We start from the raw sequence: 24,757 nt of genomic DNA on the forward strand, positions 1-24,757 counted from the left end.
ATTTAGTCCCTGATATTATATCTTAGATGAAGATTACCAACATGACAAATGACCAAAATAAAATTTAAGTTTACCGTCTCATTAACGTAAGCTAATTTTTTGTTTGACTATTAGACATGTCATAAATTTCCATCCAAAAGATAATGGTAGGGGTTAAATTGACACTATACTAAAAAATTAGAGACTAAATTAACATAATTGAAAAATTAAAGACCAAATTAAAATATAATATATAAAATACAAACCAATGACGTAGTTTACCTAAAATTTTCTTTTAAAGCTCTCAAAGTTGTTGTGTCGGCCTGTTATCAAAATTGTTAATTTCTTTTTTTTGAGAATCAAATTGTTAATTTCTTACCATCATGATTCTTGGATACGCAAATTTTCATATTAGTCATCAGACTGATACAATTAATTCCCCTACAACACGTCAGATAAAATTCGAGCCATTCAACGAATTCTGCCAGTCAATTGCGCGTGTTTGGAGTAGCAGGACAAAAATCAAGTCTATTTCTGTTGTTTTCCTCTTTTTCTTTTTCTTCTTTGACCCACTGTCCATGCACATGATCTTCAATTTTTCTCCTCTGTGTTCTATCATCTATGTCAGATGGTTGGTTTCTATGTAAATGTATCATTGTACGATCTTTCAATTTCCTTCTCTCTCCCTTCACGTGAATTTTCATTTAAGTGTTAGAGACGTTGATGGATTAGGGCCACATTAGTTGGCCAATATTTTATTGGTCAAGATTCTCAATATATATATATGGGTCCGGTTAATGTGTGCCCTAAGGGCACATATTAAACTTTCTGTTTTTGAAAATATTTTTTCGGGAATTGAAAAAATTGTCATTACTTTTTCAATTCTCGAGAAAATGTTTCCAAAAACAGAAAACTTAATGTGTGCCCTTAGGGCACACATTAGTAAAATCCTATATATTATTGATCAACATATTTGGCTGTGACATGGATTTGAATTTATATTCTTAATAAATCAGATGAGTTCTAATTTTAATATATATATATATATATATATATATATATATATCAGAGAATAACTATTATTGAAATATTTCATTTTTTATTCCGTTAATCAAATTGAAATGAGGATGGGTATGGAATTCACTATATGGTTAATAAAACCCTGTAAATTTTCTTAATATTAACACTTAACAATTAATTAATATCACTTATATCTTCCTCTCAAAAAATATATATCACTTATTTCTCAAAAAAAAAAAAATATATATATATATATATATATATCACTTATGTCAATAAAAAAAAATATGGATCAAGTCGTGACAGAACCCAAAAGAAATGCCATTACTCTGTTCAATATATATATATTTTTTTGATGGGAACCCTGTTCAATATTGGTCAAATTACTTTCGTCATCATCATCAAGAATAATACCTGCACCATCACTCTTTTCCAAATTTCAATAATAGCTAGTTAAACAAAAGGTGTAACAGGAATTTGACTGAACCTATTAAAACAGAAAAGGATATCCTATCAAAAAAAAGAAAAAGGATAAGGCTATGATTGTTTCAGAATAAAATATTTTTCAACCACCAAAAAATGTTTTCAGGTGATAATAATTTTTGGAAAAAAAAAATTATTTTCAAGTATTTAATTGTGTTCTTGAAAACGTTAGGAAAAATAACTTTTTTTACACATACCTTCAATATTTTTCTCTCTACGTTTCTTTTACAAAACGAAATAAAATAAAGGAAAAAATATACATAATTCTTTATAGTTTTCCCATAAAACACAAAAACTCTATGAAGTTTTAATTATAATTTATAACGTAACACTTAAACCTATAACTATTATATATATATATATATATATATATAAAAGTTGTGGAATTTGGATTTCAACACAGGGGGCAAGATTAAATGACACCTCGATACTTAATATTATGATCATGTTTTTTCATAAGCTCAATTAAATACATGTATACATATATTTCATATCATTCAAATAAAGAAAAAAAAATCAAACTATAGTAAATAATAATAAAAAATAATCTAAATACATAATGTTGAAATTAAAATAAATTGAGAATCGAAATTAATGTAGGAGTGTTAGGAATATAATAATATACCTATAAAGTTGTATTAATGTTTCAGTGCCTTGAATTCTTTTAAAAAAATTTGTTGAATTAAGCATATGTTTCTTTATTTGTTTAAGTAGCTAAAATTAAGATTTATAGAAAGAGTATGAAATTGTGAAAAATTAGAAGAAAATATGAGTCATATCAAGGACACAATAAAAATTCACAACATTAGGTGAAAATAGCTAAATACCACGTCTTGACAAAATTTGTGACAAACTAGCATTGTTTCGGAAATATTTAACAATCTATCACTTTTTTAGTATTTGAGTTTCACAAAATTGAGTGCTAAATAGTACTCGAGTTCAGTGAACTCGAGTTCCTAGTGAGTCGTCGGCATGACACTACTAACCTAAAATTTGTGTAATTAAAAAAAATAATGTGGTACTCAATATTGCTGAAATTGAGTATCTCTTTATAGTACTCGAGCTTAGTGCAGTCGAGTACCTTTTTTTTTTTTTTCTATTTTTTGTTTATGTTGGAATGACTTAAATAGTCAAACTTAGTGACTTGACATTAGCCAACGAACCGTTAAATGGTTTGCATGCCCATGTCAGAAAGATGCATTATATTCAAGAAGTTTCATGGGTGAAAAAATGCAAGAGCTTACATTTAATGTTTTTCATGAATTGTCAAAGAAGATGGCTAGGAACAACACCTGACATGCAAACCAAATTATTGCTTCTTTTCTTTGGTCATAAATGCTTGCCATTTTCTTTGACTTGTAAGGGTGTGTTCCTACTGGAGATAAAAAAGAAAAAGAACAAAGAGTATCTCTACGAGAGACAGATAGATAGAAAAGAACTCGAGAGAAGTAGAAAAAGGAAATAAAAGTTGTTCGACTTTATGAAGCTCGAGTATTATAAAGAAGTATTCAATTTTAGTAATATTGAATATCATATTATTTTTTTAATTACACAAATTTTAAGTCAGCAGTATCACGTTGATGACTCACTAGGAACTCGAGTTTAGTAAACTCGAATACTATTTAAAACTTAATTTTGTAAAACTTAAGTACTACAAAAATAATAAATTACAAAATATTTTTGAAACCTTACTAGTTTGTCACAAATTTTATAAAAAAAAAAGTAACATTCGGCTATTTTTGCGGCTTTATCTTTTCCTTAACAGTTGCTACGAACACCTACATCGATTGGGCTTTGACGTAGACTTGGTCTCTAGCTTCATAAATAAGAAAGGCAGATACAATTGACAACAATTCATATTTTTATGATAAGAGTGCAATCTTATGGCTTACAATCATAAAACATCGCACCTATCCAAAAAAAAAAAAAAAAAGGATGGATAGGAGTGTGTGGTAATGATTGTTCCAGAAAACATATTTCATTCTTGATAGTTCAATTAATCAATGAATTTTTTCTGTATTACAATGGCGGGCGAACGAATAACATGATATGACATTTTTTTCTCATTTTGTTAATAAATTTAACAATAGATTCTTTTTGAATAAATTTTAGTAAACACAGCAAAAACACAACCACACAAGAATACAAAAATTTACATGAAAACCCTTTCTCCTTAAAAGAAAAATTACAAGACAAATTCTGAATAATTTCATTATATTAAATAGAGATTACAACATTTAGAGATACAACTTGAACAATAAAAAAACTCACTTTTTATTTTCACTCATTGCCCTCTTTCTTACTGTGTATCTCTCACAATTTTCTCTTACTCTTTCTATTTCTCTCTTCTCTTTTGCTTGCTCTCACTCACGCACTGTCCTCAGTCTCACTTGCTGGGACTTCTCTTTTTTCTCTGCGCAAATGGCTGAATCGCCTCTCCATTTATTTCTTCATCTTTTCCTTCTTTTCTCTCTTTCGAAAAATTATTAGATACTTTCAAAGTATCATAAATAAGTATTTCTTCCTCTCACATAAATAATTGGTTCCACTAATTAAATTCATGATAGAACCTATTATTTATGTGAGAAAAAAAATACACATTTATAATATTCTAGAAGAAGAACAAAATAATTTTTTCTCCCTTTCACACTCTTCACATCAAGTCACAATAAATACAGCCCAACTTATCTTGACTTTGCTTCAACCAATTTCTTTTTTTCAGCTCTCCCGTAGCCGAATGACCCTTGCCTTTTGCTTCTTTCTTTTCTTTCTTCCTTCCTTCCAACGTGTCTCACAAGTTTAACATCACATATTCATTTATGTGGCTTGACTTTTGTACATGCCTTCATAAATATTGTTGGACTTTTCTACATAATTATAGAGGAAAAGATGAACCCAATTCATCTCTTTCGGACAAGCTACTCAGCAAACCCATTTTACTTTGCTGACTTCTCAACACTTGTCCAACAAGCTCATTTTAACTGAAATTTTTTTCATTTCAAAATAGAGGTTTTTTTTTTTTTTTTTTTTTCAATAAATAATAATACTTATTAAAATACACACAAAAATAATAATTAAAAAAAATGTTACTTTCTCGTAGTGTGAAAAACCCTCCATCAAAAATTTATTAAGGTATAAAAGCACTCAAATCAAATAAGGTACCAAAAAATAAATGGACGCCTATTTTGGTTGGTTGGTGAGTGCAGTGGTACTATGCTAGCGGAAACTTAAATGGGTTTTGTTTCGTTGGCTAGTAGTGAACAAACATTAAGGGAGGGGTAAATAGCAAAAATGTGATTGAAGGAAAAGCCAGAAACTTCGTAGAAATCACCTCCCAGGCGTAGGACTCCAAAAGAGCAAAACAAAAAGATTAGTACTCATCCAAAAAAAAAAAAAAAAACAAAAAACAAAAAGATTAGTACTTATCTCATAGAGTGACAGTACACGTGTCACATATTATTCGATGAGAGTCAGTGGGCCCAGCGTAGAAAAAAGACACTTACTTTCTCTTGAACAAAGTTTCCTCCAAAAATTATTCTTATCGATTTTTTTCTATACATTTCTATCAATTTTTTAGATAAAAACAAAAATTTAGCTGTTAACTTTTTGGTTTTACCATCACTTTTTTTGTAAACATTGCACATGTATTAAACCTCATTCTCTCAATTTCTTTTCCTTAACTGTTATTTTTAATTTTTCTCCATAATTTTTTTTATTTTTTAATAGGAACTTCTCTGTAACTTTGAGTTTATGTTTTAGTTTATATTTTTTTCTTTTCGATACTTCATTTGTGTTACTTTATTATTTGGTCTTTATTACATCTGGTTGGTTATTTGATCTTCTTGGGTAATTAAGCAAGTTTAATCTTTCAATCTCTTTTTTCTTTATGTGAAAAATTGCATAGGTTTAATATATATATATATATATATATATATATATATATATGGTAATAGGATCTGAACCTTCTTGAGGCAGCAAATGAACCAACTAGATTTGCTAAAGATGAAAACAATATACACATATGGCCAGAGGATGTCTTCCCAATAATTTGAAATTAGGTTCTTGAATTAACATTTTTTTGTATTTAATTTTCTTATTCTTTGTAAGGCATTGATTTTATTGCATGTTTTTTTTGATAAAGTTTATGATAGTTTTTTTTTTTTTTTTAAGGGTTTAATATGGTATTTCATTGTGATTATTAATATGTATTTTAAGAGTTTTAATCGGTAACATATATCCTTTCATGAATATAAATTAAAGAGAAATTTTTGAGAAAAAAAGAAATATATACAAAAATAGTAATATTAATATTTTAAACTGGGTTTATAATACATTATATAACTAGAGTACAACTACAAAAAAGAGTTTTTGTAGTTGTAGATTAGGGTTATAAACAACAGACACTAGACACACACAATCAATATAGGATAAACATCTTTATTTTTTTTTGAATAAACAATAATATTTATTAAATCATATACGAAAATATGTTACTTTCATCGTTATGCTTAATAATAATTACATTAGCATCATTTTCCAAAATAAATAAAGCTAATAAAATAAAAAGTATAACAGAGATTTGTTTGAATGCAAGCCCATTAAAACAGAAAATAATAAAATAGAAAGTACCGATTAGTGATTTATGAATAAACAAAGAGTAGAGCCCGCCTTCACCCAAAAAAGATGTAGAGCCCACATGAAAGTTCAAAGATGCCAATTACGCCTACGTAGCGTAGCCCACGAGATTCTTATGCCCAAAGACTTAACGAAAAGTTTATCATATAAATTATGGATTTAAATATGAAAAATTTCCAACTTCTCGATTCTCAAAAAAAAAAAAAAAAAAAACTTCCAACTTCTCTATATAAAGGCAATGGACTTATAACTTTCTTGTCTTGGGTACTTACACAGAAGTTGGTTTAGTTATAAATGAAAGTAGGTGTTTCACAAAATTTCTCAATGGGGTGGCATTTAGTGAAGTCTTTGCTGTGGGCTTTACTACTCTTTGTTCAAATTCATGAGCATAGAGCTTGTATTGAGGAAGAGAGGATGAGTCTCCTAGAATTGAAAGCATTTATAAAATCCCACACTAATTATACCGAGTACATTCTTCCAACATGGGTTTATGAGACAAAGAGTGATTGTTGTAGTTGGGAGCGGGTCAACTGTAGCACTACCACTGGTCACGTGATCAATCTCACGCTCTCCCGTTCATACAACTATTTTTTCGATGGGGTGGGGACTTGGTTCCTAAACGTGTCCCTGTTGCAGCCTTTTAAGGAGTTAAGAATTCTTGATTTATCTGACAACGGAATTGCTGGTTGGTTGGGAAATGAAGGTACGTGAGCCTTTACTTCTACTATCATACGGCCCACTCAAAACACACACACGCACACTCATTTATGCTTAATATAGGAAAGGCTTGGGACCATGGTAATTAGATTTGATTACATATCCCAAATCAAATTAAAAATATTATAGTTGGACGTTGCTTCTCTTGTAATCTTTGACATTCATTGAGTTGTTTTTCTTGTGGAATAAAAGCCCAGGCTACTGATAGTCTGGTTTCTCCAAAAAAAAAAAAAAAAAAAATTATAGTTGGACGACTTCTCTCAATTTGACTAATGAAATTTATTTTAGAGGAGGAGTCAATTAAATCATTAGATTAGATATAATTTCTCATTAATAGATACAATGATTATGAACCAAAATTTTAAACTAAGGAAATCATTTTTCCTATCAAAAAATTATTTTGGCTGATTTTGTTAGAGCATGGGAATGGCTACTGTAATATTCGTTAGCTAGCAGTTGAAGTTATAAATTTAAGAAGGTAATGGCAGATTATTCTTAATTGATAAATTGGTCCTCTTAATAAAAAAGCATTACAAGCCTACAAAGCTCTAGCAGTTGCACATTATATTTAACTACTGTGTACGTAGCTCTATGTATACTGTTCAAATTATATATATATATATATATATATATATTTTTAAATTTTAGAAGTTCAAGTTATACATTACATTAGCTTCCACTTTACTTTTTTTTTTTTTTTTTTTTAACTATACATTTCTAAAATAGGTAATAGTTTCTCATTATATATATGTATATAAAATTTAGAATTCAATTGGTTTTAAAATTCAGTTTTTGCATCTAGCCATAAAAATTTAAAACTTAGACATGTGATGAAAAATTGGACTCTAATTAAAATCTAATTTATAATATAATTAAATTTGAACTCTACAATTTTTACATTCAATAACTCACTTCATACAAAATTAAAAGTTAAATAAGATATGTGACTCAAAATTTAGAATCCAATTAAAATCTAATTAAATTTTTTCTGGCTGTGTCTATTAGTATATAGACATTGATGAAAGAAAATTCTCTAATAAAAAACAAATTGAAAATTAGAGTCGTACATCATTTTTGTTGGACCTTAGTCCAAGTACTGAATCATCATTATGTCAGCTATTTTTGCAGCATTGACAGTGCAACTGGGACAGTGCTCTATCCTTTTCGCTTATTATTGTTTTCTTGGATGTTTATACCATTTTTGAAACATGCAAAGCCAAGTAATGTATCTGTTGTTAATGCTAAATTTTCATTTTTCATCTTTTTTTTTTTTAATAGATAATTTAGAACATGATTGTATGTAACTTAACTTTCATAAAAGGTGTTTTTATGAAGTTTTAGTGATCATACTTGCACCAATATCTTGATTTAATATTTAATATTTATTGTAATTGCTTTTTTCCATTTGTATTTCTTTGTTTCGATCATGGTTAAACCGGACCAGAGGCAAAACAAGATTTGCCTCCGGTTCCGGTTTTTGACTGGTCTTCCTAGTTATTCTTTGGTTATTTTGGTTTTTATCGGGCCGTAGTGATATTCGATTCTCGGTTAAACCGGTCGGTCCAGTCAAGTTTTTAAAACAATGGTTTCGATACTAGGTGTGCACAAGAGAACAACTAATTGCTAAGACTATTTAATTTTATAATCAACTCAATGCCAAATCAAAATTCTTTGATTGAAGTTCATCAAAAAAAAAAAAAAAAAAAAAATCTTTGATTGAAGATTTTAACTAAATGCCAAAACAAAATCCATGAACTGACCACTAAGACCATTTTCATATGTATTGCTTTGTTTGAATATGTTAATTAAATATTTTGACAAATTAGCCTCGAAATTCAAAAATAGATCCGAATTCAGATTTTAATTTTAAAATTTATTTTATTATAGATTTTAGGTGCAGTTTGGATTGGCTTTTGCGTTTGCACATTTTGCATTTTTTTTTTTTTTCACAGCGCTTATTATAGTTATTGACACTGTTTATGCACGTGATTTCCCTGTGCGGAAGACAAGTTACTATTTACATTCTGTTTATTCCTTGTTCACGCACTGTTTATATAACCTACTATCATTTTATTAAAAAAATATTAAAAATGAATTTACGGCACTATTTATACATTTAAAAAATATTTTACTGTTTCTAGTAAAATAAGTTGTATGACTCTTAATTGAAGATTTAGGGGATATGAATTAGTGAGAATGATTCCAAATGCAGTGGGTTTGGGGCTAAATATAACATCAAAACACTACTTTTCTTTTACCTTGTTTTAATTATCATGGTTGGAAAAATCCCACTATATTTTATCTATAGCATATTTGTTTATAATACTAAAAGATAAAAATTAAAAAAAAAAATTAACGAAAAGGAAATTTCTTCTTTATCTGTTATAATATATAGAGAATAAAAAATTTCATATTATCAAAATCTTGAACAAAAACGAATGAACACAACATTTTCACTAGTTACAAAAAGAAACAATATGAATATAAAATAATAATTAAAAAAAAGAACTCTTTTCTTTTGATTGGTTTTGCAAAGGGTAAGATAAACGAATTTTTAAAAATTAATAGTTCAATAAATTTTAAATGAAATATTCTTATGAAAAAAATACCATGTTATACTACTTTGTTATATTATAGCATTTTATTTTAAAAAATCATGCCAAGCACGGGTCAAAAGCTAGTTATATGTAACATGTGAATATTACTGCTTTCTATATATATATATATATATATATATATATATATATATTTTAAAATCCACATTTTAGACGTGCTGTATATAGGGGGGAGATTGGTGTACCAAATTCATCCCTTCTGAAATTCAAATCTTTTAGTTATATTGTTGAAGTACCTATGTTGTAATAACAGATAACAGCTTTGAGTATGATTCATATGCTTATATATTAAAGTAATTTTGAACAGTAAATTGTCAACATATATTCTTTTAAAATACAATTTGATAATCTAATTTGAATTTCACATTGTAGCTTTTGAAGTGATCCACACCACCACCCCCCCCCCCCCCCCCCCCCCCCCCCCCCCCCCCCCCCGCAAAAAAAAGAAAAAGGAGTTGATATTGAGAATCTTATAAAGGGGAAGAGGGGAATGAGAATTTTGAAAAACTTGTAATACAGTACACACTCAAAAAGCCTCAACTCTTAGAAGGGTAGTACAAGGCTTTCAATGTGGGAACTTACCTAGTTAATATTTTTTTGATAGATAAACATGGGTAGTGCGAACTTTTTATTTGAAAAACTTACAAAAACTTACAATACGATACACACCACAAAATGACTTAACTCTTTTTTAGGTTTTTTGAAAGTAAAAAGGGCCTTAACTCTTTGAACGTGTAACGCAAATAATTATTTTAGTTTTCCTTTGATTATTGAATAATTGCTTTACACATGGTATTTAATTTATTGCTTTTACTTGTGTGTTATGAATCTTATGATCAACAAACTAGTTCTCAGGAACACGAAATGAAGACAATGACTTCAATCGTTACAAAAAGTTAATAAATAAATTGCATTTTATATTATTCATCACTTGTATTTTCTTACAAATAAATGTTTGTAAAATTATTTTGTAAATTGTTACATATTTTAATATTTTCCCTTGCTCATGCTTTCTCACTAATTGATAATTGCTACTATTACCGGTGCTTCATCTTTTCTTTTAACAGTTACTAGCAACATGGCAACACCTATAACGTTTGGGCTTTTGACATAGACTTGGCCTCTGGCTTCATAAATAAGAAAGGCATATACAATTGCCAAAAAATCATATTTATATGATAAAAGAGCACAATCATAAAACTTCTCACTAATCCAAAAAACAAAAAGGATGGATAAGGGGTGTGTGGTAATGACTGTTCCAGAAAACATATTTGATTCTTTATATAGCTTAATTAATCAATGCATTTTTTTTTTCTTGTTTTACAATTATTGTGCTAATGCATAACATGATGCGACACTTTTTCCTTTTTTTTGTTTGTTTGTTTGTTTTTGTTTTTTTTTTTGAGAATGACTTTCTGCATTTCGTTGATAAATTTAACAATGGATTTTTTTTTTTTCAGAATCTGATTGCTTGTCTGAACTGAGAAAGCTAACATACTTAAATTTAGCGGGGAACTACTTCGACAATAAAATTTTAAGATCCTTAGGTGCCCTCCCAGTTCTTAAATCTTTGGATTTAAGTTTTAATAATCTCTGGCCTCTTTCTAGCAAAGGTACGTGTATTTCTGAATTTTCTTCACAAGAATACTAAGAAGAAGTTTACACAAAACTGAAATCTAATAACCAATATTTATTAAAATTTACTCTCTTTGTGTTAAAAGGCACAAAATGCTTCAGTGCAATAACTAATCCTTCTGATATATACAAATGATAGTAGTAGCATGCCTTCAATATTCAAAGAGCATTTTAACCGAAATTTTTGTCCATTCCAATATAAAAGTGTCTAGTTCTACTAGATCTTTCTTCTGTACTATTGGTTTCAAGCCTATATATAAAATTTTGAATATCTCTTCACCGGTGATGTAGAACTGGTTTATCTAAGCAACCTGGAGGTCCTAATCTTGCAGAATTGTAGCCTTAATGGAAGCCTACCATTCAAGGGTAAACATCCCAACATCTATTTTTATTAATTTTCCCTCAATTAATCTCCTTAATGGAAGCCATTTTCAATACTTTCTCCTAACATACTGTCATCAATTTTCCTGGTAGATATGGCAAATTTCAGCAGTTTGAAGATTTTAGATTTGAGTAGAAATCGTTTCACTGGAAGCATTACTCCATATATCGGAGCGTTTTCTTCTCTCAAGGCCATATCATTATCTGAAAATGAATTCAATGGAACTTTAAACACTCCAGGTGAGAATCTACTATGAAATCAGTCATTTACAATTTTGATTAGGCGTGTGAGAACAATTGAAAGAGAATGGTTAGTAATTTGATATAGATCAATCCTTATTTGCTGCAACTTGGAAGCATAACATTTTGACCATCCACTTTTTCTGAATTTAGAAATTATTATACTCCCCTCTTCTCCCCCACCCACCCTCCCCAAAAAAAAAATCATTTTAATCCCACAGGACCGACTCTACCCCCCTTTTTTTTTTTTTTTATGGGAACCGACTCTACCCTTTGTTAATTCATAATTGAGCCAATTATTTGCCTGAGGTAGCCGTGTAGAATAAGGTCCCATAATTTTGGTCCTATTGTAGTGCAATATTATATTTTGTAACAATTTTAAATAAATTATGTCACCTAATTGTTATTATTATTTTTTCGAAAAGTGACAAAGCTTAGCCACTCTTTTTCTATTTCACATCTAAACTTATCTCCTTCCTAAAATCAATTATAACAAAAAAATTAGGAGCATTAGACATAATATCAATAATAAATAAGTTTTTAACAAAACTTGAATACAATTCTTCTCAAAAGAAAAAATTTGAATACAAAAATTTAATTAGTAATTTTACATCTAAAAAACAATAGTAATGAATTTGAAGTTAAAACTTATAATATAGAAATTTATATAAATAATATTAAATTGATATCAAAATATAAGAGAATATTTGACTTAAAATTGTCTTCTTAAGCTTCAAATCTTATTTAGGCAATAGCGTGATTTCATATATTAATCAGGCTGTGTTGATTTTTTCGGTGGCACAAGTTTAGGATAGACACCGCTAATCTTGTATTGCTTTTGATAGAGCTTTGTGCACTGAAGAAACTTGAAGAGATAGAGCTTGCTGGTAATGGCTTCGAAGGGATGCTTCCTCCATGCCTAAACAATTTGACATCTCTTTCGTACTTAGATATATCTCGCAACCGGTTCAACGGAAACTTGTCTTCATCTCCAATAGCCAGCCTAACATCCCTTGAGTACATTGATTTGAGTTATAATCTTTTTGAAGGTTTATTCTCATTCAGTTTATTTGCTAATCACTCCAAGCTTAAGGTGATTCAATTTTTGAGTTATGACAATAAACTTGTTATAGAGAATGAGAATCACAGTTGGGACCCTTTGTTTCAATTAAAGATCTTAGTACTGTCTAATTGTAGTCTCAACAACCCCACCGACAACTTTCCTAAGTTTCTCTTGGACCAACATGAATTGGAAGTCGTTGATATATCTCACAGTAAGTTGAATGGAAGCTTCCCTATATGGTTGCTAGAAAACAATACTGAACTACAACTGTTAAATCTTCGAAGTAACTCTTTCACAGGCGAGTTTCATTTGCCATCAGATCACTACATGAATCTTCGTTGGTTGGATCTCTCCAACAATCACTTTGTTGGGAAACTTCAAGAAAATATCGGAAAGAGGATTCCAAAATTAGAAAATCTAAATTTATCCAAAAATCATTTTGAAGGTAATCTTCCATCCTCAATAGGTGACATGAGTAATTTGGGGTCTTTGGACTTGTCCTTTAATAATTTTTACGGAGAGGTACCAATGGAATTGGTTGCTAATTGCACCTCCTTGGTAGATTTGTGGTTATCTAATAATAACTTTTACGGCGAAATTTTCTCGAACCACTTCAACCTATCCTTAACAACCTTAGAATTGCAAAATAATAATTTCACAGGCACTCTTCCAGTTGAACCCCTAAATGTATGGTTGGTCCTAAATATTAGCAACAACCACATGACAGGTACAATTCCTCCATGGATAGTAAATGGTAGTGGTGTGTCACCAAGGGCAATTGTTGACTTGAGTAGCAACTCTTTTGAAGGCCAGATTCCATGTGGAATAGCTTTATGTGATATAATAAACCTTTCTCATAACTTGCTTTCAGGATTGTTACCTTCTTGCTTGAATCTACTATGGGGGAATCTTAGGCACTTACTTTTAAAAGGGAACAAACTCACAGGGCCATTACCAAAAGCTATTCTCAGTTTATCTCTTGTGACATTGGACATTAGAGATAATCGCTTTAATGGCAGCATCCCTAATGAAATCGCTGGACTTTCCAACTTAAAAGTGCTTTCATTAAGTGGCAATCATTTTAGTGGGGTGATTTCAAAGCAGTTGTGTCAGTTAAAGAAAATAAGCATAATGGATCTTTCCAATAACTTTTTTTCTGGGACAATACCGAACTGCTTTAACAACATATCCTTTGGGAAGCTAGCTGCTAGTGATTTTGTCTATACATCTTATGTTGATTTTATGACAGACGGTTTTCCCTTACCATATAAATCTCTTCTAAATAGGGATTTTCAAATTGAAGGGACATCTTGGGACTTCTATGAACAAGTTGAGATTGAGATTAATACGAAATATAGAGCTGACTTGTACAAGGGTCTCAACCTCGATATCATGTCTGCATTGGATTTGTCATTCAACAAGCTAATAGGTGAAATCCCATCAGAGCTAGGACAGCTATCTTCACTACATGCACTAAACTTGTCTCACAATCACTTGACAGGTCCTATTCCAAAATCGTTCTCAAATTTGTCTCAATTAGAGAGCTTAGACCTTTCTCACAACAATTTGAGTGGAAAAATTCCTTCAACATTGACTGATCTAACATTTCTAGCAGTTTTTACTGTAGCTCACAACAACTTATCAGGTAAAGTTCCAGAAGGGAAACAACAATTTTCAACATTTGAAGAGAGCACCTATGAAGGAAATCCATTTCTTTGCGGTGCACCACTAAAGAAAAGTTGCTTCGATACTGATGAATCATCTCCATCATCACAAAAATCTTCAGAGGCAAGTGACGGCAGATGGTATGAAGTTGATCTTCTAGCCTTCTTTCCAAGTTTTTTGGTATCTTGCATTATTTTCTTTTTGGGTGTAGTCAGTGTTCTTTATATTAATCCTCATTGGCAGCAACGCTGCTTCAACTTTGTTGAGGATTGTATGTACTGGTGTTATTTTTTTGCTACAAATAGCCTAAAAGAGCTGTCAAGCCGTATGTGTCATTAGATGTACTCAATTTCTGTAGAAACCTTCTGTGGTAGTATTGATAAATACCTATGTGTATGGGTATGTTTGGTTTTGAATAATTGTTATCATGCTCTGTTATGAAACAAGGAGCTCACTTGCAGTACTTTTTCATTCGTATTGTAATTATTGTGACTAGCCAATGTCATGCGCGGGTCTGTTATAATTTCATTTTAAAATAATTCGTAGAGAAGTTTTTATATGGGCCATGTGAAATTTATTTTGTCGTATGTGATATCATTAAAAATTAGAAAAATTAGTTACAATTATATTATATGTCATGAGGGGAAAAAAAACAAGCAATGTAAAATGATAAGAATTATATGATTATTTCATTGATATAGGAAGAATGTGAAATATGACTTCAATGAATTAATAATTATTTGATTACCAATAGTCTATGGCCTAAGGATTGCCTCCTCCATTGTTGGTTAAATATCTATGGTTTGAATCCGTCCACCTTTAACCTTAAAAAAAAAAAAATTATTATTTAATTATCATTTAACTTAAGCACAAATATATCACAATTGGATAGGACTAGGAGTAAGTTCGGATCATAAATTTCCCAGCAAATTTAAATTATTTTTGGTTAGAAAAATAAATGTTTGACTCTATTGTTTTAGGAAAAATTGAAATTTAAAAAAAGGTTGATTTTCCATACAATTTCTCTGGGGGTCAAGTTAGGTTTTTTAGACCCCTCGATTTTATAGCAAAATTATCAACTTCAAATAACTAATTCATTATGAATTAATAAGGGGAAAATAATCTCTAAAAAAAGCTTTTTTTTTTTTTTTTTTTTCAAAGATAGTTTTCTTTTGACTTATTTTTTTTTGATGCAGCCAAATACTAGAAAACACGGAAAACTATCTTTACACAAAGTTTTCCATTGAAACAAACAAAACGCTAGATTCAGAGATTGATTTCTAGGTTAATTGCCACAGATTAAATATGTCACCAATAAAGCAATAAAATAGTAAATTCAATAAAAAATAACATAAGACAACAATAGGGTGACCCAACAAAACCTATGAAACATACCGTTTCACAGTAATAATCTGGAGGGATTTAACCTATCAATTCCAAGGTAAACTGACCCACTAGAATAGAATTGAAGTTTATACACTAGACTTAATCCTAAATCTTCCCTTTTAAAAAAGACGTAACCCTAAAACTCTTTGTTACTTTGAGGTTTGGACAAGCAACTTTAATTTGCACTATGACAATAGTGTTGATTGTTAGTGGAGGCTCAGATCAACTCTCTGAAAAACTTAGGGTTTCTATCTCTCTAACCTCTTTATAAGTCGTGCTTAATGGGCCTTTATATAGATTCTTCATTAAGGTTACAAAAATTGAAAAACCCATATGTACGGTCAACTAAATAAATCACGTTAAACTTGAAAAAATTGAATTTGCAATTCTTGATTAGCTGAACTTTGAATCAAACAGGGGTCAAACTCATCTCTCGATCAGTTGAACTTGCAATCAAACTTATAAAAACTTAGTTTTCTTCCACAAATAACTTTCATCTTGGACTCATAATTTTACATTAAGAACTCAACAAAACTCAATCTTTTTGTCATTGGTTACCAACACCTAATCTATTGGATTTAACATGTCATACTCGTATCTTAGATTTTCTTGTATAGTTTTAGAAAAGATAGCACTATTTTTCAAGTATTGAATAATTGAATAGCCAATGTTTTCAGTTCAACTAAACACCAAATATTGGTGAAAATATTTTCTAAAAATATTTTTAATGGAGACAAACACAAATGTAGGTAAAAAGGGATGATAGGATAAAATAATTTAAAAATTCTTTGACAAAATTTTAGAGTGCGTAGCCTTGTAGGGATATGGATCCTCTCCGTTTCAAAGAGAAATGGAGAGTATCCATTTCATGGACAAGATCTATTTAAAATAGATCTAAGGTGTAAAATGTGTCACCTTAATTAAATCTTATTACTCAACTCATCAACATGAATGTGGTTTTTCCTTAAAAAAAAAAAAAAAAAAAAAAAAAAAAAACTGTAGTTAAACACATTACAAGTTAACGTTGTTTTACATAAAAACACGAAACATTAGCATTATCGTTAAGTTCTAGTTTTTTTGCTGAAAGCTATTGGGTATGGTGGTGTTGTGGCCGTTGGGTTGCTGGTATTGGCAGTGGTGGACTTTTGCAGCGATGGTCTCATCCTTTGAAAGCCAACCGCCACGACCTCAGTGTTGGAGTTGCTGGTAGTGGACTCATGTTTTTCTTTCTTTTCCTTCTCCTTTGGGCCTTTGGCAGAAAACTTCATAGTTTTTGCTTTTGTTTTTTTGTTTTTTTGTTTTGGCAAATTACAATTTAACCATTTATGGTTTGGAAAAAAATTTAAGTTGTTTATATGTGGTTTGAAATTTGACATTTTACCTACTTGAGGTTAGCTTAGTTAGGGCTCCGTAACCCATCTTTGTTAAAAACATGGCTAGATATGTAATTTTGTTCCACTTTTATGTATATTTCCTTCAAAAACACAAAAAAAAAAACATAAATACAATATTAAATAAGATAAAAAATAAATATAAAAATCCAGCGAAACACTTGTATCATGGGATTTCAAACCACATGTAGGCAACTTAAATTTCGGTCAAACATTGAAAATATGTGTGGGTGAAAAAGTGTGTGGAAATATGTGTAATATTGTTTAAATACTGAAAACTATTGTTTAAAATACACTACCAAATAGCCCCTTAAATTTCCGCCGCCCACAATTCATAAGTCCGTAAGTTGTAATTGCCATTTTTATTTTTTAAAACTAACGTTAACCTTTTGAGTTACTAATTTTAAAAGAGGTGGTGAAATTATAGTCCTTAGAGCATCCACATTAGTGGATGCAAACTTTTCGACTCTTTTGCACAAAAAAAATACTTTTTCTATTTTACACACCAATTTTTACAAAACACCCGCTTCAGTCTATTTATTCTACACATTTATTCAATAAAATATTCATTCTTTTACAATTTTTTACTATTTCCTCACTCACTACCCCTCTCTCTCACAGACCCAACACTACCAACGATCACTCCACACCTAGCCACCATCATCACCCACCCAACCACCATCATCAAGGAAAGCCAACCCATTCAATCTGGCCAGATTAACCCCTCTACCAAAAAACCCATTGATCAAAGAATGAGAAACAATGAGAAACAAAGGAAAGCCAAATCATTACCCACCCAACCGGAAACCCATTGATCAAACAACGAGAAACAAAGGAAGAGTGAGGTGATCGGAGAGGCTTCATGGCGATCGGCGAGAGATTAGTGGCGGTGGCGAACTGCGGCGATGGCGAGAGATCAGGGGCTGTAAGAGGTTTAATGGTTTCGCTGGTTTGATGATTTGATCAAATGAGAAAAAGGGAGAGTGAGAGAAACTAGAGACAAGGATAAAGAAAAAAAAATTACTAAATAATAAATGCAAGTGCTACAGTAACCGTGCATATATGCACGGTTACTGTAGTACTTGTGCATTTATGTACAATTTTACACCTACTAATGTGGGATTTTTTTGGTCAAAATGTGTAAAATGAAGGGCTTTTTATATTTTGCAAAACTTTGCATCTGCACGATTACTGTAGCACTTGCATTTATGCACAGTTTTACACCCACTAATATGAGTATTTTTTTAGTTAAAAAGGGTAAAATGAAGGGTTTTTTTTTTTTTTTTTTTTTTTTTTTTTTTTTTTTATAATTTTGCAAGACTTTGCATCCTTGGATGCTTTTAGATATCTTTGAAATGAATCTTAGCCTTTAGACGGACACTCCATTTCATTTTGAAATGGAGAAGATCCGGATCCAGCCTTGTAGTAGGTGATCGAAAAAGAGTGTTGCAACGATGAGCAAAGGTCTAACCGACCAAAGCTCTACACCAACAAACCCAAAAATGTAAGCTCAAATCTCTACGCATTCCAAAAAGAAAAAAACAACAATATTTTTTTTTTATGTTTTTGAGAAACAGTAACAAGGGATTCCAAAAGCAACTTTAGTGCTTTTGTTGTTTTTACTTTCAGTATTTTGGTTTTAGTATCTGACTTTTGATTGATTGACTGCTTGCTTGTGGTCTTTCACAAACGGCCAAAATGGCCAAATGGCCATAAAATCCTAAGTATATAGTTAGTAGACCCGGTTTGTAAATATTATAATTTACTAGCATCTCGAGCCTCAAAGACTTGATTTTAGGCCTCAGAATCGAGTCTTTGAGGCTCGGCTTTTGTATTCTGATGTGGCCAAATCCCACGTGGCGTGTCCACGTGGGATTTGGCCACATCAGACTTGAGCCTTAGAGACTCGGTTTGCTAAAAGTGAAACCGAGTCTCCGAAACTCGATTTTTAAATGTAGTACCTCTGCTCATCTAATCATGTCTGGTCATGTTTGGGTCCCACACAACTGTGGTTTTGTCTGGTCTGGGTCTCTCGGGAGTCAGCAGAACCTTTACAGTTTGCACATGCTCTCTCACTCATTGTAGGTTTCTCTAATCTCATACACATTCAGCTGTAGCCTTCCTCTCTTAGTCATTTTCATTACACATTCAGCTATAGCCTTCCTCTCTTAGTCATTTTCATTCCAACTTCACAGTAGCATCTCTCACTATCTGTCTCTCTCTTTCACTCTCATACAAAACTCACCCCATTACAAACTTCAAATCAAACTCACCCTCCATATTTTCACATCCTCATGTCAGGTAAGGTTTCTCAATCTCTCTAGTTGTTAGTTACATAAAAAAAAATATATATATAAATATATATATATATATATATATATATTGTTAGGTTTTTTTTATGGGTTTTTATGGGTATGTATATCATGACTAATTTTTTTGTTTGGTTTGATATTGTTTTTTATATTTTTGATAGAATGATTTGAAGATTTGTAATGGGGTGAGTTGTGTGTTTAGTTTTTTTTTTTTTGAGTATAATTAATGATTTTTTATTTTTTATTTTTATTTTGGAAACAAATGATAATGATTGAGTGTGTTTGTATGTGAATATGCAAATGTGGGGTTTGTAACAAGTTATATTTGCTAGCGTATATATTTGCTAGGATTTTATAAAAAGTAAAAAATATATTTAGGTATATATTTGTATTGTTAGGCTTTTATCATGACTATTTTTGCAAGTTAGTGTATATATTTGCTAGGATTTTATACAAAGTAAAAAATATTGTAGATATATATTTGTATTGTTAGGCTTTTATCATGACTATTTTTGTAAGTTAATGTATATATTTGCTAGGATTTTATAAAAAGTAAAAAATATTGTAGATATATATTTGTATTGTTAGGCTTTTATCATGACTATTTTTCTTGTTGTTTGGTTTGATATTTTTATTTATATTAGTTAGATTGAAATTTTGTAATGGGGGTGAGTTTTGTCTTTAGTTTTTTTATTTGTTTGAGTACAAAATGATAATGATTGAGTGTGTTTGTATGTGATGTGGGGTGAGTATATGCAATTGTGGGGTGAGAAGTTGTAATTTTTGTACTTTGAGTAGATAGAAAAGGATTTGTACTTGATGTTAAATGAAAGAGTTAAAATATGTCGCTAACATATTATACTTGACTCTCTAATAGGTTCACAACATCTGAAGAATATTGATATAAATGTATACTACGGTAGACCCCTTGACAATCCTGGGGGGATTGGGGGATTTCCATTTACAGTGCTAGGTATCCAATGCTACCCCATGATGATACGTCGTAAGTTGAAGACATTGAATGATTTGAAGTTGAAAATAATGGACGAATTGAATTTGAACTCTGCTTGGTATGAAATCAAGATTATTTATCGTTATCCATAAGAAGTCCTACATGAACGGATACATTACGGGTATATGGCGATCAAAGAAGACAAACATGTGAAGATGATGTTTAATAGGATCCAGAAAATGCCCCAAGTAAATGCTGCTGAGTTGTACATAAGTTCAGAGCCGCTTGCGGAAGTTGATATTGAGATGGTGCAACAAACAACTACGTCTTTACAATTTACAGCCCTTGATGATGGATGCACTACAATGGGAGGGTATACAATGGTAGGTTATATGCTCCCATCTCAAGATCATGTTGTCAATACTGGTGAAATCCTCCATTGTCAAGAGACACATTTAGAGGAGGAAGACGAAGACGAAGACAAAGATCATGCTACGAATGATGGTGAAAATATTGATGGTGTGGATGAATACGAAGAGAGGATTAAACGAGGTGACTTTGAGAACGATGTGGATGACCATGAAGTCGTTCCTTATTTTGAAGATGAAAATATGGAGTATCATGATGAAGGTAATGCAGACGATGATATTGGCATCCAGTGTGATACAAATACGACCACTGTCTACAGACCTCCTGCCGACTCATTCTACGCAAATACTTGGGAAAAAATGGTTGATCCTTCACCTCTATTAGTACCATTTGTTTGTACTTGGCAAGATGGGATGCATTTTTCTAAAGGGTTGACTTTTGCAAATAAATCGACAGTGAAGCGTGCATTGATAATATATGCAGCAAATGATAATAGAAATTTTATAATTCGGAGGTCGACCAAACCTAAATTGTGCGCCGCATGCATTGACGACAATTGCAAGTGGTATGTTGGCGCATTCATGAAGACTAAACTTAATGGTCTGTGGGTGATCACGTCTTATGTGGGTCCACACACTTGTATACCCTTTGGCCTGCAAAGGGATGGTAAAATGATGGATTCTAATTTTGTTACATCAGAAATTGTGGAAAAATTGCAACAAAATCACACTGCTCATATTGATGAGCTCTAGGAGATCATACGTACTAAGTATAATCATAAACTTTCTTACTATAAAGTATGGGACGCAAAACAAAAGGCAATTGCTAAGATATTTGGGGATTGGAAGGAGTCTTACCAAAGGTTGCGAAAGTTGTTATTGGCATACTTGGATCAGTATTCAGGTACCTGGTACAACTATCACACCATACCTAGGCCAAATGAAGGTATTGCGTTACTGCACTATGTATATTGGTCATTCGCTCCATGCATTACTGCATTCAAATATTGCAGGCCAGTGATCAGTATTGATGGGACTCATTTGTATGGTAAATATAAAGGGGTGTTGATGATTGCAATGGCAACTGATTCTAACTAAAAGGTTTTGCCTCTCGCCTTTGCTGTTGTGCACAAGGAGTCAGGGCTTAGTTGGGGATGGTTTTTAGAGTGTCTCAGGACTTCCATAGAGCATGTCATACCTAATGATGGCATTTGCATTATTTCTGACCGACATAAAGGTATCAAATGTGCCATTCGAGAGTGGCCTAAAGGTGAGGACGGAAGAGAATAGGTATATCACCGATATTGCCTTCGACATGTTGCTAGCAACTTCAACACAAAATATAAGGACCCGACTCTAAAGGCATTGGTCTTGAAAGCTGGATATGCGACTCATGAAGCGAAATTTGAGTCCATAATGCAAACCATTAAGGAGGCTGAGATTAATTTACTGAGGGGTGTAGACCCTACTGATCGCCACATCCTACGTTATATGCCATACTCATATCTAATGAGTGAGGATGTTGAGAAATGGACCTAGTCACAGGATGGTGGAAGACGTTACAGGGCAATGACAACCAATATCTCTGAGTGTTTTAATGGGGTACTTAAAGGTGCCCGTGGTTTGCCCATTGCTGCAATGGTTGACTTCACTTGGTCCAAACTTGTTGCATATTTCTACGATCGACATAAAAAAATTACTTCTGATCTCTCTCAAGGTAAGGTGTGGAGTGATTATGCAATGGAGATCTATAACAAAAATGAGCAGAAAACCGCAGGACACACTGTGAGGAATTTTAATCATGAAATTGGTGTATATCAAGTGGTTACCCCATACAACGACCATAGAGGTGGAGGGGGAAACCAGAGTCATGAAGTGCACGTATTTGAGCAAACATGTGGTTGCGGAATGTGGCAAAACTTGAAGATCCCTTGTTCACATGCAATTAAAGTTCTTAAAGGACTGCACCTCGATGCGACCAGCTATATTGACCCATGTTATAGTTTGAATAACGCCATTCAGACATATTCACATCATTTTGTGGTGCCAAAATCAGAGTCATTGTGGAGGAAAGTTCGCGGACCACGGTGGGTGCCTAACCCACAGCTGTTGCGGGGCAAAGGTCGTCCTGTCAAGTCAAGATTAAGGAATGAAATGGATGGGGTACGACGAGAACGGGGAAGCCGGAGGGAAGATCCGGACTTGAGGGAGATTCAACCAAGGTAGCGATGTAGAGTGTGTCATCAAGAGGGGCATAACCACAGATGTTGTCCCAATTCCCGTGGGGCTTCGACAAGTGGTAGTGCTGCAAACTAGGCAAGTGTTGTCACTGTTTTTATATAATATGCTCAGAATGTCATTTGGTTTTTGTTCTTCACATTTGGAAACTAACAACCGTATTTTAATGTTTGTCAGGCGAGCGAAGATTGGATTTTGGAATGGCATTGTACGTGGGACTTGTGGTTATCTTCGGTATGGACAAGTGCTAGGTGACTATGTAGACTATGTTGTATCAGTATGGACAAGTGCTAGATGACTATGTAGACTATGTTGTATTGACTTAGTTATTATTTTGTTTATTGCTAAATGTTGTTGTAATTGAACATTTGATATCCATTGTACTCGTTACATTAGTTGCGTTATGCAGCTTTTGCCTGTAATGCAATGATATGGCATTGGCAATGTAGCTACTACTTTGGCAACTTCAACCACAGCGGCCTTGTTTGAAGCATTGATAATGTATTGAATGTTTTTGTGTGCTAAGAGGGCAACTATAATGCCCATGAATAATAACTATTTGAATCCGATTGTTTGCATCTAATGTACTCTCTCCTTGACTGGTGATTATGCTTGTATCTACTTGTTTACCGCTAACCATGTGATGTGTTCTGGATCTATTTTACTGTTGCAGGGGAAGGGAAAACTAATTCTAGTTTACTGCTGCAGGAGTAGCTGCAAAAAAAAAAAAAAAAAAAAAAAAAAAAATTTCCCAGTGGAAATCTAGTTTCTGAAACTTGATTTCCATTTGGGTGGCATATTCATAAATAAACTACCACACCAATTTACAAAAATGCCACTCAAATGGAAATCGAGTTTTAGAAACTCGATTTCCACTGGGAATTTTTTTTTGGCCGTAAATAGTTTTGAAAAATCCCAGTGGAAATCGAGTCTTTGAGACTCGATTTTCATTTGAATGGCATTTTCGTAAATTGCTGAAACCGTTTATTTACGAATAGAGCAAAATATTTTAAACCAAAGAACAATTATTGGTAGATGTTGTAAATTGGTGAAATCTTTCTACACCTATGGTCGAAAATGTATTACATCTATTTTTATGCATGCCACAAAAATGTTTCTGTCTAAAAATACATGATTTAATACAACATTCCTCTTACACAAATATTGTTACACAAATGTCATAACAATATTGCATTTACCCATTGAGTAAGATTCACACCTCTCAATACCTATGGTCGAAGATGTTCCATTATGTCTACTTTCATTCATACCACAAAATGCCAGTGTCTAATTACAGCCCCATCACATTTACAACATCTACCAATAATTCTTCTTTGGTTTACATTATTTTGCTCTTTAAAATAGCAATAAAACCGTCCCCAACTACTACTTATAGTATGTGCTTTTGAGTCTTTCACGCACACCTATTCTTCAATGGCATGAAATCAGTACGTAGCTTCCACTAAATGCTCTGGAATCTCGATAACATTATTTTGTTTGGTAGGTTCAGTTTCCATATGGACACGAGAAGCTACTCTTGCCACATTCTTAGTAAGTGTGAGAAGCATGAAGTTTGAACTTGGCAGAGGCACCTATATGACGCATCATTTCAAAGTTTTAATGACCAACATCAATGTGCCACCATGAATCATATATCAAGGATACGAAAAATCATTA

The 24,757-nt window shown here is 31.9% G+C and overlaps 1 protein-coding gene across 2 annotated transcripts; it reads left to right on the forward strand.

Moving 5' to 3' along the window:
- Window positions 1–6,330: 6,330 nt before the first annotated feature.
- Window positions 6,331–14,910, forward strand: LOC115989351 (receptor-like protein 56). 2 transcript variants are annotated; one of them, XM_031113024.1, is made up of 6 exons: window positions 6,331–6,820; window positions 10,910–11,062; window positions 11,376–11,450; window positions 11,559–11,705; window positions 12,551–14,269; window positions 14,396–14,910. In XM_031113024.1, exons 1-6 carry the CDS (start codon window positions 6,412–6,414, stop codon window positions 14,770–14,772), a joined length of 2,880 nt encoding a protein of 959 aa, XP_030968884.1. In that variant the 5' UTR covers window positions 6,331–6,411; the 3' UTR covers window positions 14,773–14,910. The 2 variants fall into 2 exon arrangements, with proteins under 2 accessions (XP_030968884.1, XP_030968883.1); XM_031113023.1 differs by having other exon boundaries at window positions 12,551–14,910.
- Window positions 14,911–24,757: the final 9,847 nt, after the last annotated feature.

This window comes from Quercus lobata, chromosome 5, assembly GCF_001633185.2.
Source record: "Quercus lobata isolate SW786 chromosome 5, ValleyOak3.0 Primary Assembly, whole genome shotgun sequence".
Classification (NCBI taxonomy): Eukaryota; Viridiplantae; Streptophyta; class Magnoliopsida; order Fagales; family Fagaceae; genus Quercus; species Quercus lobata.